The following is a 19102-nucleotide window of genomic DNA, read 5'->3' as shown; positions in this document are numbered from 1 at the left end:
GTTCTGATCTTGAATTGCAAACCATATTAAGGAATATATACTTTATCCACAGAGCACTCAGAAACAAAATTAATTAATGTTTTAAAAACATCCCTGTGAATTTTCTTAAAAATCCAGAGTAGCTACAAAAACCCTAGCCAACATTACATTTACTGGTGAAATATTAAATGCTTTCCCCTCAAGTGAGGACCACTAAAATAAGTCCACTATCACTAATTCTCCTTGCTCTACTGGAGATCACCAACAATGCAAGGCAAGTAAAAGAAATGAAATGTACAAATATTGGAGAGAAGGATTAAAACTGGCTCGATTTGTGACTGGCATGTTTCTTATATAGAAATTTCAAAATAACATATTTACAACTATTAGAAATAATTAGTGGATTTAGCAAAATTGTTAGATACAGAGTCAATATCCAAAAGTCAATTGTACTTCTAGCCACTTTCCTCAAACAATTTAATACGAAATTTTAAAAACACCATATATGATCACTTCGAAAATCATAAAATACCGTAAGTATAAATCTACCAAAAGATATGCAAGACTTCTACTCTAAAAGCTACAAAATATTACTGAAATTAAGGAAGACCTAAATAAATTGATATATATATATATATATATAAGATATAATAGATAGATAGAAAGAATATATATATATAAAAGATATATATATAGAACATATATCTCTGGATTAAAAGACTCAGACTGTTAAGAAGCTAATTTTCCTTATATTGTTCAATAATTTAAATGGAGCCCAAATAAAAATCTCAGGGATTTTTTTTGCTTGTTTTAATTTGTATGTGCATGGGTGTGCATAGGTGTATGTGCACAAAGGTGAAAACTGGCAAGTAAATTTTGAATATTATAGGGAAATGCAGAGGAACTTCCAATAGCCAACCCAGAACAAGAAAAACAAAGGTGAAGACAATACTACCAATTTTTAAGTTACTAATAAGTTACAGAAGTTAAGGCCATGTGTACTGGCATAAATTGACCAATGGAACAAAATAGAAAGACCAGAAATAAACTTTCATATCTAAGGTCACTTGACTTATGCTAAAAATGCCACTGCAATAGAGGGAGAAAAGGATTGCCTTTTATCCATAAGTTATCCATGTGGAATAAAACAAAACAGAATATTGACTACTAACTCGTACCATTTGCAAAAAGCAATTCAAGATGAATATTAGAAAACCTAAATCTGAAAGGTAAAATGATAATGCTTCAAAAAGACAGCCTTAAGTAGTTCTTAAATAAGACACTGAAAGCAATAACTGTAAATGAAAAATAATAAAGTAAAACTCATCTAATTAATTACTTCATCCTCAAAACCATCATTAGAGGAATGACTGGGGAAAAATATTTGCAAAACATACGTCTGACAAAGATTTACATCTAAAATATTTAAGAAAATGACAAAAATAGTGCACAGATATATAAAGGAATATATTCAGCTATATTTGTAAAAGCCCTAAACTGAAAACAACCCATCAACAGTGAAGTAGATAAATTGTGATCTATTTCTAAAATGGAATAATAAACACCAATAAAAAAGAATGAAGGGAAATGGATGTGGCTCAACCAGTTGGGTTCCCATCTACCATACAGGTCCAGGGTTCAATGCCCAGGACCTCCTGGTGAGGGTAAGCTGGCCCACGCAGCAAGCTGGCCCATATGGAGTACCAGCCCATGCTGGAATGCCGCCCCACACTGGAATGACCCCTGCATGGGAATGCCACCCAGCACAGGAAACCCATCCCACGCAGGAGCGCCAGCCGATGCTGAGAGCTGGTGCAGCAAGATGACACAACAAGAGACTTAGAGGAGAGAAAATAAGAAGACATAGCAGAACAGGGAGTTGAGGTGGCACAAGAGAGTTATCACCTCTCTCCCACTCTGGAAGGTCCCAGGATGGATTCCTGGAGCAGCCTAATAAGACTACAAGCTGACACAGAAAGAACAGCGAATGGACACAGAGAGGAGACAACAGGGGGAATGGGGGGGGGGGGGGGAATAAATAAAATAAATCTTTAAGGAAAAAAATAAATAAACAACTCACATACACACAAAAAAATGGGTGAATTTCCCAGACATTATTTCAAACAGAAGAAGGCATACACAAAAGGCAGCTATCTTCTGAATGACTTCGTTTATCTGAGTTTTGAGAACAAGCAAAACTAATCAATGGTGATTTTTTAAAAAGTTAGGAAAGTGATTACTTGTGGCAGAAGGCTTATGGACTATAAAAAAAGTTGGAAATAAATACATATTACCTCTCTTTAGAGCAGGGGTTCTTAACCAGGGGTCAGTGGAAAGATTTCAGGGGGTCCATAAGCTTGAATTGAAAAAAATCAACTTATTATCTTTATTTTCTCTGACCTCTAACTGTAATCTAGCGCATTGCCTTCATTTACAAATGAATAATAAATTACAGGAGTGTTCATTTCATATCACATTACAGTTGTTGCATATCTCAAAAATCGCTTACGTTCATCCATTCTTTGAAATTACAGTAGTTGTTAGACCTGACGCTAGTTCAGTGTCATACAACTATCTGCCACTACTTTGTGAGGAGGTTTTCGTGGTTTTCACCTGACTGGCAAAGGGGTCCAAGGAACAAAAAAGGTTAAGAAGCCCTGCTTTAGACCATAAACCAAACTAGGACATTTTAAAATAAAATTTTCTACTTTACCATCAGTAACTTCCAAATATGCTTTTGTGATGATACTTCCGGCAACATTTAGCGTCTGGCAGATATAATAACCAACATCAGATCGCTGGACATTAGTAATAGTGAGGTCACCAGTCTGGGAGACGGAAAACCTGCTGGATGACTGTGGTGGCTGATACGAGAAAAGCAGATTCTAGAACCCAGAATGTACGGGAAAGAATAAAAATAGGTTAATTGCTAGCATGCAATATTTTGTAAACATGTACATATACATATAAACACACACACACAAATAAGCTAACTATTCTTTTTCATCAGATACGCATACATACGGTGTAGCAGTTTGGTATTTTTTATGAATTCCAAAAATAGATATTGGATTATGTTTGTAAAATGGTCTTTTCCTGTGAGTTTATTAGATTGTATTGGATTCAAAGGTTTCACTCTTCCTCGATTAAATTTTGATTAAGGCTTTTTGATTGGGCCATGTCAGTAGGACGTTGAGTGGCTGATATTGGAAGAATCTGGGACTACAGGGCCTCCAGAGGACATCGCCCACCATCTGTGTCAACATGTGGCAAAAGACTCTGGGTGAGAAAGTATCTCTTATGATACCTGAGTTGGACTCTTTAGGGCCTTGTAACTGTAAGCTTCTACCCCAAATAAACACCCTTTATAAAAAACAAGAGCTTCTGGTATTTTTCATTAGTACCCCCTTTGTCTGACTAATACATAAGGATAAGCACACACACAAATACACACATTAAACTCAGGGTTTAATGATCTAACCTTATACAGCTATCAATGCTAGGAATATGTGAAAATTTAAATAAATTCAAACTATTGATCTGAGTTTTTATACCTATTATTTTCAAACAATAATAGATATTAGGTATTATTAAAGTAAAAACTTTTATATATTTAACCAAAACAAAGACCAAAGAATTCTTTATATATATAACTATTAGGATCATAAACATTAAGACCTTAAATATATAAAGAGAACTAAAAGTTAAACATATTTTGACAAATTTTCCTTAAGGTCACAGATAGCATTTTGATACCATAATATGTCTCTCTGTGAGCCTTCTGTCATAAATGTTAAATGACTTATACCAAACTATGAAGAGTTACATATCTTGTTTCTACCATTAAATGGTGAGAATATATCTTTTGGATATTTTGAAATTCAAATGCTAGATCTAAGAATTTATATGAGAGTTTTATTTCTTAAGAAATTGGTCTTAAATACAAAAAAGTCAAGTAGGGTGATATTATTTGGTGCTACAAATTTCTCACTCTGAAAGAAAACCAGTATGATTCTGGGTTATCTTAGAGGGAGTGTATATTTACACACAAACTAATGCAACATGTCACTGTATTACATGGAATAAAGAATACAAAATTTTTAACTGAATAAATTTGCTTATTTTTTAAAAAAACTTAGTCTACCTTTTTATCATACATAGCTTAAATGAGTCATCTGAATGGTATTCCGTTAATAAGAACTTCTAGTGTATCTATCACTTTTGATACACATACCTTCATTTATAATAAACTTCTAACTGTTGTAGTCAACTATTTTGTTTTTTCCTATGTTCAATTTGCTGAATAATAGAATAATAGAAATAATTAAATTATCTTGAGAAATAGAATAGTTTTTTGTTTTTAATGTAGCCGAATTGGAAGTAAAGGTAAAATCTGCATGATGAAACAAATGTCATTCTATACTATTCTGTGTACCTTATGTACTATAACTAGCCAGGGGAAATTGCTTTGACAAAGTGCAATGAAGAATATCTCTCTCATGGCTAAAATTTTCTAGGGTACACAGAGTTCTCAATTCTCTTAATGCCACAGATACATGAGTAATTAGTATGTCAGTTTTTCTTCTCATTGCATCTGGCATCCATCTTTCCTGATTAAAAAAATAGAAAAAAATCATACCTGACTCCCCTCTCTCCTCCAAAAAATAGCTGGTTGAGGATTTCCAGTTGCTTCACACTGAAAAGTTACAGTTCTTCCCAAGGCAACAACCTGGTCACGGGGCTTCACAACAAAATGTGGAGGTTCTAAAGGAGAAGAAACAAATTATAATTAATCAAAAACGCATAGTTATTTTCCTAATTGAGACAATTTGCCGATATCCCAAATGCTGCCTTTATTTTATACAACATGCTGTGTACTACAGTACATAATACCAATTCTCATCATTAACTTGAAGGTAAAATAAAATGTTGAGTGCATATAGTAGAATGGAACAGAGTTGTTATGTGAAGAGGTTTTTATTACCTGACCTTCTAAGATTAACCTTCCTATTAGAAAGAATACTTGGGCTGAAATTTGACACTTTACATTCAAAATATACCTGAAATTTGTATGAATAAATATTATCTTTTCTCATCAAGAACTGTATAAGGGTGAATGTACTTTAATCATATACACAAGACCCCCTGATGCAGACAGGTCTTAAAATTACTTTAATTTAACTCAAAAGCTCCTGAAATGCTACCATGCAAATTACAATCATTTATAATCTTCAGACCAATTACTTGAATAGAAATGAATTTAAAGCAATAGAATTGAATCCTCCTTCATTTACATAGGCAAGGGCATGTTCAAACAGAATATGTATGGAAATGAAGGCAAATTTGAAACATCTGCTCATCCTGACATCATAAATACTGCCAGCTTTGTCCAAACTGTTTGATTTATACAGACTTAAATGGCCACTTCATCCAGCAGTAAATAGAGTGTCAGAAAATTGTGTCAGTTACATTGAGAGCAATGGCAGTTAAAAACATTAGGTGTGCTGATGGAGTCATCCCTGACAAGAAATGCTTGTTTTGAGACTGTGCCTTATACTTGGAAAAAAATATGTACTGAATGTAAGTCTTTATACTTACTGTTTACACATTTCTAATTTATTTCATATCAGCTGTCTGAAACACCTAATTATTCTCCTCTCTTGTCTCAGTTCAAATTGAAGTAAATGTTTCAACAATAACAATTTATACAGGACAGGGTTCTTCTAATTCACTTTTTAAGGCTTTTCCATTATTTCTAAACTTTGCTTTAAAAGTAGCTTTAGTTACTTAAGTCAGTTACTTAGTGTAACTGCTTGAAGAAAATATAAATCAAAAAAAGATATTCAAATTATGCCCATAAACATCACCACTCTGCTCACAATAATATGATTTATTTGTTGGTGATGTCTGCATTTGGAAGGATAGTTTTCTCTTGTTTAAGATTCCCTGGCCAACTGCCTCTAATATAGATTATACACAATAATATATGACATATCTTATATACATATTTTTAATTTATGAATTTTAAGAAAAACATTAAATGGCATGATCCTTACTCTCGGGACTTGAGTATGCAGGTCGTAGAGGGACATTAACATAATTATTTAATATTTCTTTAAAAAAACTTTTTTCAAAAGAAAAAAGGAAAAATAAATGACTTGCCTAAGACTGCATGATGGCAGAACTGAAGAAAGCAATTATATCTCAAACTTTTAAATTAGTGTGCTTTCTTCTAAACCCCCTTTTAAATTGAGGTTTAGTATAAATTATACCATTTGACTAGAAAATTATAGGAGACCTGAAAAATCAGGTCAAATGCCTTCAACTGTCCTTTAACTTATAGGAAGGAAAATACAAAGTTAGAGAAGAGAGTTTAGGTTCAATTTAGTAACGTTTAAACTCTACCCTATAATTTTTTAAAAACGGTGATTGTAATTGAGTGGTTTACTCATGACTTTAGTAGACACTATGATTATCCAGGTATAATAATAGGTATGTACATCATCACTTGGGGATTTTCCTTCAGTACACATCCATAAAGGAACATTCGATTCCTTAGTTAAGAGTTGGAGTAATCAATATGGAAATCAGACCAAGAAACTGAAAAAGTATTGACTGTATGACAAACTATATCTAGAACAAAGTTTGGTTTGTTTCAATGAAAGAAAACCAAATGATTAATTAAATGAATGGGAAAATATGACTTTCCAATATGTGGGGATTTTCATAGGAAAAAATAAGTGCTCAAACCACTTAGTCAAGTAAAACCTTTGGGTGGTCTCTTTCCTAAATCTCAGAAGCATGTCAAATAATGTGAGCCAGAATCTGTTTCTTTTATAAAAAGCCAGTTCTCTTCAAACCTCAGAGACTTATTTGGAAAAGAGAGATACAAACCCTTATGCTAACTACATTTATCCTGCAGCAATTCAGGATATTTGCCTAGAAATGAATTTACTACTATATTTGTTGGCCTGTTCTCAAGCCAACATCAACAACGACATCAGACAAAAGATATGTCTTAGAAATATAACTTTTAAAAATCACTTTCTACATGTTTGTTAAATACTATGTAGGTAAAGCTAAGAAAAATGGTGTAAAGATCTCTCTCTCTCTCTCTCATCCAGGTTGAGAAGACCTTCATATATATCTACTTGACGTTTATGATGAAATATTGAGAAATTCGGGGAAGGCCACATTTAAACCTGATATACTTTACATGTATAACCATGTAAATGTTGCCAATATCATGTATATTCCATGTTGAAAATTTTGAAAGATGGATTAGCAAAAAAAAACAAAGAAAATCTATCCATACATTTACCATGCAATTTGGATCATACTGTCTAAAATATTACTTTGTCATTTCAATTATTGCTTGATAATCCATATAAGGTTTGCCTTAAATTATATAACAAATCCTTACTGCATTAAATTTTGATTTAATATTCTAAATTGCCTTAAATTATGTAATAAATACCTTATTGTATTAAATTTAGATTTAGTATTCAAGTATTTCCTAGATGTAAAATTGCTGGGTCAGAAAATATGCAGAGATATAGAGCATTTAACAAGTATAGCTAAATTATCTACAAGATCATTTTTATTAACTGACATATTGCATTTTCTATAAGCCTGGCAAACAGTGAGCATTGATATATTTGCTAAAGTAAAAGAAAAAGAATCTCCTCTAAAGTGACGGTTTTATATTAATGAGGTTAAACATTTATCATAACATTTCCTTGTTACTGATATTGTATTTGTCGTAGATACCGTTTTCATATGCTTATCATATTTTTTTTATTTCTAAGAACTATTGATAGACTAAATTGTATCCATTTCTGATATATGCTGTAAATATTATTTTCCATTTTTGTCACTAGTCTTTCTTATCTATTTAGGCATTTTTTTATTGTAATGCTATTTTGCTTTTAATGTAAGATTTTCATGTTTTTAAGTCTTTTGTGCTGTGTATGATTATTAAAAATGCCTGTCCCAATTCAAATTTTATAATTACCTTCATTTTCATCCTGTACTTTCATGTCCTTATTATTTTTATATTTAAATTTCAATCCATCTATATTTTTGTATGTATCATATATAAAAAGTGATTTTTTCATACAGCTAGTTATTGTATCACTGTTACTGAGCAACCCATCTTATCTGTATTTATATGAAATGCTAATTGTGTGATTTTTTTAACTTGAAGAATGGTAGATTTGATTCTTTTAGTGTCAAAGTTATTCTCTGGCATATAACTTCGCATACTCAGGAGAAATTCTCAAAAATGATGTTCTAGTAATCTCATCAACCTTCTACAAATTACTGATCATCGAAGTGCTTAGAAATCTGATAACTCCTTACTTGGAGACAAAAGGTTATCAAAGAAAATTCTGATAAACTTTGGACACATCATGTGATTACTTCTTACATAAAATGAGGTATGTCTGACAGAAATGAAAATGGGTGCAAACAGCCTTAAGTACAAGGCCAACAGCACTTTTAATCACTACTACTGCCCTGCATTTATAAAAACTCAGACAGCCATTAATGAGTAAACGTATCTTGAAAAAAAAATTGTTCCAAATGTCTCTGGGATACCTATTTTTTTTTTTTCTGCTTAATTGTAATGATACATACATTGAAATAGTATGTTACTAAAATACAGTCCACAAACTTATTTGAGGAGTGAAGAATAAAAGGATGCAGATCACACATCATTTAATAAGACAAAAAGTTAGCAACCCCATTACCTTTCCTCTTTGTCACAGTTACCCATACTTCCTGCAGACTTTATTCTGTGCAGTCTGTCTTTGTGGCCAATGACAAGTGAAACATGGAAGTTGACTGGTTGAAGGACATGGAAGGGTATGGATGGAAAAGGGAAGAGAAGTTCCAGTCACAGTGACACGGTGATTAGAAGATGGCCAATAAAATGTCAACTTACCAGACCCAACTAAAACAAAAAAAAAAGAAAACATGGAATAAATAAAAATAAAGAAACATAAAACAAAACAAAAAAATGTAACAAGATTCGACTTAATGATTCTTTTTTAGAATAAAATAAAAAGCACATTCATATTTGGGTATATGATTCATACTCTCTATGAATGAATATTTGTTAGCATTTTAAGTATAATCATGAATTATTTAGGAAAAATAGAAATGAACCTTAAAAACTCTAGCATGATTATGTGGCATAGCTATAATGGATGACAGCTATAAGTTACAAAATACCTTTCAATGATTACACGTTTTGCTACCAGATAACAGGGTTAGATAACTATATATGTAAAGGATTTAAAAATACCATAAATCTAGCTGCTAATGCAACATTAGAAATGAACATCAAACATCTAAATCAAAGACTTTTTTTTTAAGTATTAAATCCCAAAACTCTACTATCAGATAAATTCTTTAAAGGCTCATGCTACCAATGATATTCTGTTAAGGTGCATCTCAAGTAGAATATCAGCATACAGATCATCCTGGGATCTCATTAAAATATAGTTTCTGACTCTGTAGGTCAAGGGTGAGGCCTGATATTTTGCATTTCTAACAAGCATCCAGGTGATGCTTACACTATTGATCCATGACCATATTTTGTGTAGCAAGGCTATTAAAAGGTATTAAATTGAAATTCTTGCATATTTTTAATTGAGAAGACACAGATAAAATTGGGAATAAATTATGAAAACAAAGAAAACTTCACAACCCAATCTACAAATCATAATCACAGTACCTGTTTTGAATGCTGAAACACTGCACATTTTAATATATAAATTTGAGTCATACATAGTAAAAACACTTGAAAATGAAATTTTTGTATCTCTTTATTTTGGAAACAAAGGCAATTAACTGCTGTGAAATGTAGAACATTTTCATAATCACCCATTTGACATCTATACTACATTTTTCTCAAATAAATAACTCCCGTATCTTTTAGCAAGTCAAAATTAATTAGACCCTGTACACATTGCTATAGTTTAAACAAATGAATTATGCCAAGGAATGCTATTGTGAAATGGTACATTTACAAAATAGATACAGAAGTTCTCTTGCATATTGTTACCATATTTTAAAAGGCAATTCACTAATATGTTTTAAATTTCCTTCAAAGAGAAATAATTTGCCTTTTCTTACTCTAAAGAAGAAATTGTAACCATAATTTTTCATACTCTTAGGTTAGAAAAGTTAAAAAATAATTTTAAAGAAGTATTTTCCCCATTTACTCAGGCTTGGTTTTTTAGCATTGCTTTCTATGCTATCCAGATTCAAAGAGCAAATAGAATGGATAGAACATGATAACATTATTTTTGATACTTTACAGATGGAGTCTTTTTAATGACCAGAAGAAATATTTAGGAACTCTGAGAGAAAATCTGAATTTAAGTGTAGTATGAGTATAAAAAAAGAATTTTGCTTTGACACTCAAAAAATTGTGTAATTATCTTTTGGGGTAATCTATGAAGAGAAATTGTATCTCATTTGACTAAAGTAGTTAAAATCAAGCCTTTCCTTAATATTTTTAGTAATTTAAAATTTCTTAAAAATTTCAAAAATACCCAGCATACAAGAAACAGGAAAAATACTAGAAAGCAGCTCATTTAAAATATGAAAAAGAAACACCCCCACATTGCTTATAGGTTTTATTAGCAATTAAGCCATAAGAGTAGAATCTTTTTATTAATTAATAGCCATAGAGTTTCAAATGTCAGGCTAATACATTTGTATATCATATCAATAGCAGATCATTATAATAGTGTATAGTCAATTAAGGACCTTAAAAGCATTCTAAGAACATCATCCAACACAGAAGCTTCTAAAGCATCAGCAGTTTCTGAGTGGCTCCTATTTTGAATGGTCATTCAAGCTTTTACAACCATGATTATCAGTAAATGATTCCTCTTATCTCAATGAAACCATGACTGTCAAAGTTTAACCTACCACTTTCATTTGATCTAGTGTCAGCAAACAAATAAATGCCAATAATATCTTCCATGTAAAATTATTTTACTCACTGAAAGAAATTATCACCCCTAACTTTCTCTTTCCAAGAATACATGACAGAAATTTTTTTATGTCTTTCTTATATTTTCCCCTTCCTGTACATTTTCCTGTGGCTCAGGTCAAAGGATTTTCTTTTCATTAATAAAGCAGGGACCTTTATATACAGTAGGTAGTGCCCATTATTGCCCAGTTGGGTTATTTCTAAAAAGAATAAAAGGAAAGCAGAGTGACTTAGATTCTGTTCATTCCTTATCCTGTAAAGTTCGCTTGTTGTATGTAGGTGGCTTCACTTCTAACCTCCCCCTAACCCTTTTCAACTTGTTTTCTTCCCATTTTCAAAGCTCAGAGCATCTCTATTCCAACTCTCCTCACTAAGGAGGAGGAAAACCCTGTATGTCTTTGTCTCCAATAAAACAATAAAACCATAAAATTTCAGGGTTGGAAGTGACCTTAGAACTTATCAGTCTAACCCTCTTCTTTTTGCTCAAGAAAACAGAGAACTTAAATTATTAAATAACTTTCTCAAGGTCACAGATGGCTAACCTAGGGTTCCTGCCTGACTAAACCAGGGCTCTGTATAAACTTTCTGATTGGTTAGCCAGTTTGGAGAGAACCATATGCAATAGGACACAAATATGTTTGATTTTATATTTAAACTATCCTAAGTTGTTTAATCTAAAATCATTACTACCTACAGTAACTACACAAAATTTATTAAAGATTTCCCCATGATATTAAAAATACTTTAAGAATATTTAGCTACAGTTTTTAGAAAGAAATATAAAATTAAAAAGTGGTAACCAAACAGACTCATAACTTTGGGAAAAATTAATTTTTTGGAACAAAAATAAATGTGATCAAATTTTAAAGGTGAATCAATTTTAATCATTCTATTCCTTGACATTCTTATACATTTAATAAAATCATCTTTTTTGAAACTTGAAAGTAAATATGTCTAATAGGAAGGTAAAATAACTTTTAAAATACATTTTTAAGGTATTAAAACTTGCCATTTTATTTTTCCGCTACAGCAATATTTCCAGATTACAACCCATTTCCAGTAACAGCTCTAAAATTCTTTATATTCGAGGGATTTTGGAAGGATTAAAAGATTAGGGAACTTGTGATTAGGCTGAATTTATAGAGAAAGCACAATGTTTTCACCTAGATCAATGTTGTGTGGTGTGTTTTTGGGGGCGAGGTAGTTATGCACAGTCTAAAATATACATAATATGCATATAAATTTATATGATATAGGTATGTAAATTATATAATTATAAAATTATTTTGTGCCTGTTGTGTCTAAAAGATAAAAAGCTTATCAACCTTTAAAAATATTTAGAGAAACACAGATATTATATCATTGACAAAAGTTTTTCTTAGAAAAACAATTGTTTAAAATGTTTGGGGGAAGTGGACTTGGCCCAATGGATAGGGTGTCTGCCTACCACATGGGAGGTCCATGGTTCAAACCTGGGCCTCCTTGACCCGTGTGGAGCTGGCCCATGTACAGTGCTGATGCGCGCAAGGAGTGCCGTGCCACTCGGGGGTGTCCCCCACGTAGGGGAGCCCCACACGGAAGGAGTGTGCCCTGTAAGGAGAGCCACCCAGTGCGAAAGAAAGTGCAGCCTGCCCAAGAATGGTGCCGCACACACAGAGAGCTGACACAAGATGATGCAACAAAAAGAAACACAGATTCCCGGTCCCATTGTTAAGTATAGAAGCAGTCACAGAAGAACATACAGTGAATGAACACAGAGAGCAGACAACTGGGGAAGGGGGAGAAGGGAAAGAAATAAATAAAAAATAAATCTTTTAAAAATTAAACAATTAAAAAAATTAAATGCTTGGAAAAATTTAGCCTCCCTCATACACAGACACACTCACACACACACTAACACTTAGAATAAGGGACTTTTTTCCTCCTTTGAATGACACATCAAAGGACTCAAATTATTTAATTACTTCAAAATCTTCTGTATTCTATGAGTATACATTATTCAAACAATAATCTTCAGGTACAAATGAAATAAGGAGACTATTCTTAAGCTAATAGGTAAAGGAATTAACAATGGAAGGCAGAAAGGAACAAAAGAAGGAAGAAAGAAGAACAAAAAAAGGAGGAGGAGGACAGAAGGACAGACAAAAGGAAGGAAAGGAGAGAGGGATGGGTGGAGAAAAAAAAAAAGCACCTCATATTCTTCTATCTGCTTGTCATATTCAGGAGACATGAGCCAGAAAGATAATAAATGTTTGAAAAGTATATATATATGGAAGCTGGAGGGAGAGATTTTTTTTTTCCCCGAAGAAAATAAGTCAGCTAAACAGACAGTTAAAAAGTCGCTAGATTAGGTTTAATAAATGCAGGACGGATTCGATCTTGATAACTACCTAGGCCAGACAAGAAGATAATGTGCCTAAATAATAGCGTGAACAACTTAGGGAAAGTAGAGAGAAGACGCAGTTAACAATAAAGGTCACTGGCCCATGAATTGGTTGCCAACCGTGATGTCTGTAAAGGTGTTTAAAAGTGGGAATTATTTCCATTTTGCTACAACCGTTTAGATATCAACCTGTCTGGCAAAGAAATAGAGTAGTTGGCTCAAAATGCTTTCTACACTAGGATTTTAAGGGTTTAGAAATTCAGGTGCAAAGCATGAGAATTGATGTATTTTTCTTCCCTCAACTCTTTCACATTGGATTATGTATATAATACATGCTCTACTAGAAAATGTCCACAAAAATATGATAAATCTAGTAGACATCAGAAAATTACAAAAAAGTAAAATATTTGCATTTATTATCATAATGTTATGAATAAAATTTTGGGACTTTCACACTGAGATCTGAAATTTTGAAATAGAATGGCAAATATATTCGAGTTTATCCTTACAGGTTAAAAGTATTGAGATTCTTCACTGTTAGCAATGGACTATACAATTACTTTAAAATGTAATGACAGAAAACTGTCATAGTATTTAGGCCAAAAATAATTTAAGTATTTTAAACTCCTAGAATGATTCTATTGATGATTTTATAGCTAAATCAAATTTTCTCTATGGTAAGGAAAATTATAATGCTATTAGTAAATATCAGAAAACAGCAATTTTCTTGGATGAGCTACAAGTAAAGGCAACTTGGCTATGGAATTCTGCTGATTCATAAATAATAGTTTTTATTATTAGTAGCTAAATTAGAAGAGTTCTTAAATTAATGTGATTTTTTTCATTCTTATCTATAGTGCTTTTTGAACATAGTGCTCAATTAACAAATGTAACGGACTAGAATTATACATATACCAAATTCCAGAAGAATATGAATGCAGTAAAGCAATGAGTTGCAAGGTTTTTAAGAAGAAACATATTTTAAATGAGACGAACACTCAAATTTTCAAGTAGTAAAGTTAAGCTATCTACATTTGAACTGACAAAACTTAGTCACTGGTATGCTAGAGAAATTATATGTATAGATACTCATGAATGATAATATAATAATATCTAGGACAATTAAAAACACCCAGGATTTTTTTTAAATATTCAGTATAATTTCTATGTGGGGAAAAGATTTAGTTTATCAATAAAGCTTATCATTATGTCTTTCAATGTTTAGACATAAAAATGTCTCACTTCCTCACTTCCCCAAAACCACAGATATTAAAGGGTGTATGTAACTTACCTATACGCCTACAGAAGAATCCAAGGTTCAAATTCAAATTCAACTACCCAGAAATTTATGATGAAGTGTATGCCTCCTAACACATAGGATCTCAGGAGCATAACTTTGATAGCAATATTCCCTAAGTCAGTTTAGAAAGCAAGAAACCTCTCCTCTTTGAAATACATAATCCTTTGTCAAATCCCATAGTTTTAATTACCTAACTACTACTTATTCCCATCCACCTCTTTTCATCTCCATGTATCACCACTCTGGCCCAAGCTATCCAATAGTAATGGCTCCTGAATGGTGGAACTATGCTTGCTTCCACGCCCCGCTCCCCCGCCCTCACTGCAATCTCCACAATACCACCTCAGTGATTAAACAAAACAAAATACCTAATACACCTAATTTGATCATATTACTTTTTTGCTTATAATCCTTTAATATGTACCTGTCTCCTCCTCAGTCTCCCTAGCCTATCTATCCCCAGGCAGGTCTTTTTTTTGGTCCTGGAATCCATCATGCTCCTCCTTACATAAGGTTCTGTTTATGCTATATGCTGGGATATTCCCCCTTTACCTATTTAATTCCTATTCAGCCTTTAGCTCTTAACTCAAAAAAACAAAAACAAAATAAAAACAATGCTTCTTTAATGCACCAACTCTAAATTTGATGCTTTGTCATATCAGAATGCCATATATTCTCATAGGAACCTTATTTTTTTCTCCCAGGGAATATATTATAGTTTATAATTTTATTATGTGATTATTTTATAAATGTCTGCCTCCAACACTATCCTTCAAGATCCCTGAGGGCAAGTATTTTGTTTGTCATCTTTTCTCTAGAAGTTACCAATGAGAAGGCATTATTCACATTGTAAATATCTGTTGAAAGACTGAACAACTGACAATAATGTTCCTATCATTCAGCTGAAAGCATTACCTTTCTCTCTGGCATAACAATGTCTTTATGAACCCACCTTTCACATTTGACAGATATTCTAGATATTTATGCATATGTCTCTCCTTCAATAGACTATAGGATCTTCTTTGAAGTCAGAATCCATATCTTAGTCATCTGTGCATTCTTCCCAGTGCCCAGCATCTTATTTTGTACATAAAAAGTATTTTATAAGAATTTGTCTAATTTTAAAATCTGGAATATCTATCTTGAATGGCATATTTCATGATGCTCAAGAGTTGAGCTATATGATGATGTAATGATAAAATTACTTAACTGACAGCTGAAAGACTCTGGATCAAGTTCCTCTCCAAAATCAATCAGATCTGTGATCCTGCACACTTCACACAACTACTTTCCATCTCAGTTTAATAATAAAGACCTGTCAACATTAGCCAACTATGTGTCAGACACTATGGTGGAATCCTCACAACAACTATGTAAAGAAGAGTTCAATATCCCAATTTTGCAAAGGATGAAAGTAAATATTAATAAATATTTTTAAGGTCACACATCAGGTAAGAATTGGATAATCTGAATTCAAGTCTGCCCAGCTTTTAAAATTCTTACTAGAATTCCCTGAGTGCAAGGGCAGTGCCTAGTGAAAGAAGACAGACCATTATGACAGACCCTGGATATTGATGATGGCAAACTTTTTTCTTGTGAGACTGAAACTTGGTCTAGTATTGTATACTAAGAGTTACCTCCTGAAAGCTACTTTGTTGCTCAAATGTACCCTCTCTCTTAGCCAAAATCAGCATATCTTCCCACCCGACCCCTGACATAGGACATGACTCAGGGGAATGAGCCTCCCTGGCACTGAGGGATTATTACCAAGTGCCAATTAGCAATGCATCTGGAAGAAGACCTTAGCTAAAAGGGGGAAATTGTAAATACAAATGCGTTTTTTATGGCTAAGAGATTTCAAAGTGAGTTGGGAGGTCAACCTAGAGGTTATGCTTATGCCTATCTCAACAGGATCTCATTGGCTGCCACAGTAAACAGTGCCTCAAATAGTGGGATTCCTTAGGGTTCTAGAGACTTCCAGGAGCCATAAGCAGAGCAGACAGCTCAGGAATCTGGCACTCTGTCAGTGGGCCTTACTTTGGAATTTATGCTCCCCAGTGTAACAGAGTTAGATTCACTTACAGGTTCTCTATACCTGACTCTTCTGTCCTTTTGATTTGAACCTATAATTAGCACTATCTTGATAAATATATGTCCCAGAGACTTAAATCTTTGATTCATCCATGTGCCAGTTGAGCCCTGAATATCAGCAAAGTTGCAACACCTGCTATCCAGTTCATTGGACTCTTCCAGGACAGCTACCAAGAAAATGATGATGGACAATGCCCATCCCAAGGAACAGTGAGTGTCTGCAACTGCAAGCAAGATAATTGCTACCCCATCTGTCCCATGGGGTCTAAGCTCCCTTGCAATTAGAAGCAGAGTGGGTATCACCACGCCAAAATTCACAAGATTGGGGATAAACTTATTATTATTCTAGGAATGGAAGAACTCTTATCATTGCCATAAAGGCAGAAGTCACCAAAGGTTCAGACATGAGGGAGAGGGAAAAATAGGTGTAAAATGGGGACATTTTTTGGACATTGGAATTGTCCTGCATGACATTGCAGTGGCAGATACAGGCCATTGTATATTTCATCAAAGCCTACAAAATTGTGCAGGAGAGAGTATAAACTATAATATAAACTGTAATCCAAGGTTAATAGAAATGCTTCAATATGTGTTCATCAATTATAACAAACGTACCACACTAATGAAGAGTGTTGTTGATTGGGAGAGTGTGGAGGGGGAGTGAATGGGGTTTTATGGGAATCCCTTATATTTTTTATGCAACATTTATGTAATCTTAAGTTTCTTAAAAAATAAAAAAAAATAATTAAAAAATCCTTGTTATTGTGCTATATTGAGTGACACATTTGTAAAAGAAAATAATTAACCTCACTCCAATATAATTTTTGTCCTGAAATATGCTGACTACGTGACCTGAAAAGCAACAACTTTCCATGAGAAATTATTTAAATGCACAATGCATATATCAATATATTACATACATGTAGTTACAAAATTGCTTTGCTCATATATGGGAAGGTCTCACACATTTTTTAAAAAGGTGTTTTTTTCTAAGGGAGGGATTATCATGCATATTTTATTTTATTAAAAATCAATGTCAAAACAGCCCATTCCAACCCTGAAAAGGGTACCAATTCATAGCAATGTCAAATATAAGCAGCCATGTAATAACAGTTTGCTATCTAGAATAAAGAGTCTCCAACATTAGTTTTCTCATCTTATAACATACAGAGTTGAGGTAGATGATTCCTGCCCATCTCTATTGATGTCTCAATCTAGTAAAGAGTTGTATAATCTAACATTTCTTCTCGAGCAACCTAAATAAGGCCAAAATTATTTATCATATGTCTGATATTTGGAATATGCAGAAGTGATCTGTGAATCTACAAAGAATGAATACTGCTCAGCATCATTATTAAAGCTATGTAAAACAATCAAAATATTTAAATATTAACAAATAATAAAAATCAATAGTTACATTGATGCATTAAAAAATCAACTTTTCAATTATTTTGCATATGTTTTCTTCAGAGTTTATAGTAAGGAAAAGATGTCTTTAATGTCAAATAGGCCATTATTATTCCCTTTGAAACAATGAATTATCTCAAACACCTTAATCCCAACAATTCTGGATGAAGTAGATTACAGTAATGTGAATTAACTAAGAATTAATTCTTCTATAGTAAATGATCCACATAAGCAAAAAATAATTTCAAATCTTAAAATTATGCATGATTTTTAGCAATGACTCTAATACTTTAAAACAAGCTACCTACCAATTACTAAAGCAAAATACTATTTCTCCAATTTCATTCTCAGGCAGAATAATTCATATTAAAGAGATGCATATAACTCAATACATAAATTTCCACACTGGTGCTATGTATTTTAGAATGTAGGTTGCCAAAGATAGTTGCTAAGTTACACATCTTTATAACGGGTCCATGGGAAAACCTTATCTACCATTATGTAGGTGAGTAAATCACAACCAAGCTCAGAACATAATGGAAGACCCAAAATGTGCTATTTACTAGGGTACTGCCGTGTCATTATACGTCACAGAATAATCTCATATCAATTATTTCTTGTACCTGCCTGATCTACCTATTTTTTCAAATATTAATATTTGCTGGCACACACATTCAGAAAGTGTTTCAAATTCTCATAGGAAAGCCACATGGTGAATATTTTTTCTTTTGTTTAATTTTAAAAATTTGTATTAATCCATTTAAAATAACTGAAAGCAATCAAAAACTTTCACGGCTAAGTGACAGAAATCTAAAAGAATTTCACACCTTAAGGGTTAAAATAGATTAGATTTGAAAAGTCCTTTATTTTATCCTTCTTGGAAAAAAAATGGCAAAAAATCATGAGTCAAAATGCAGCTTTGTCTCAATCAAAT

General features: G+C 32.7%; 1 protein-coding gene across 13 annotated transcripts in view; it reads right to left on the bottom strand.

Annotated features, from left to right (window-relative positions):
- ROBO1 (roundabout guidance receptor 1) overlaps positions 1–19102 on the bottom strand; it is a 1228714-nt gene that overhangs the window by 92148 nt on the left and 1117464 nt on the right. For all 13 annotated transcript variants that reach the window (XM_058296067.2, XM_058296071.2, XM_058296074.2 and 10 more), the window contains 2 exons: positions 4619–4743; positions 2693–2864 (listed from right to left, as the gene is read on the bottom strand). In XM_058296067.2, coding sequence (XP_058152050.1) covers positions 2693–2864; positions 4619–4743 — 297 coding nt within the window. The remainder of the gene's footprint in view (positions 1–2692; positions 2865–4618; positions 4744–19102) is intronic.

This window comes from Dasypus novemcinctus, chromosome 4 (genome assembly GCF_030445035.2).
Source record: "Dasypus novemcinctus isolate mDasNov1 chromosome 4, mDasNov1.1.hap2, whole genome shotgun sequence".
Taxonomy (NCBI): Eukaryota; Metazoa; Chordata; class Mammalia; order Cingulata; family Dasypodidae; genus Dasypus; species Dasypus novemcinctus.
The sequence above is the reverse complement of the archived record's forward strand: the minus strand, read 5'-3'. Positions and strand labels throughout refer to the sequence as shown.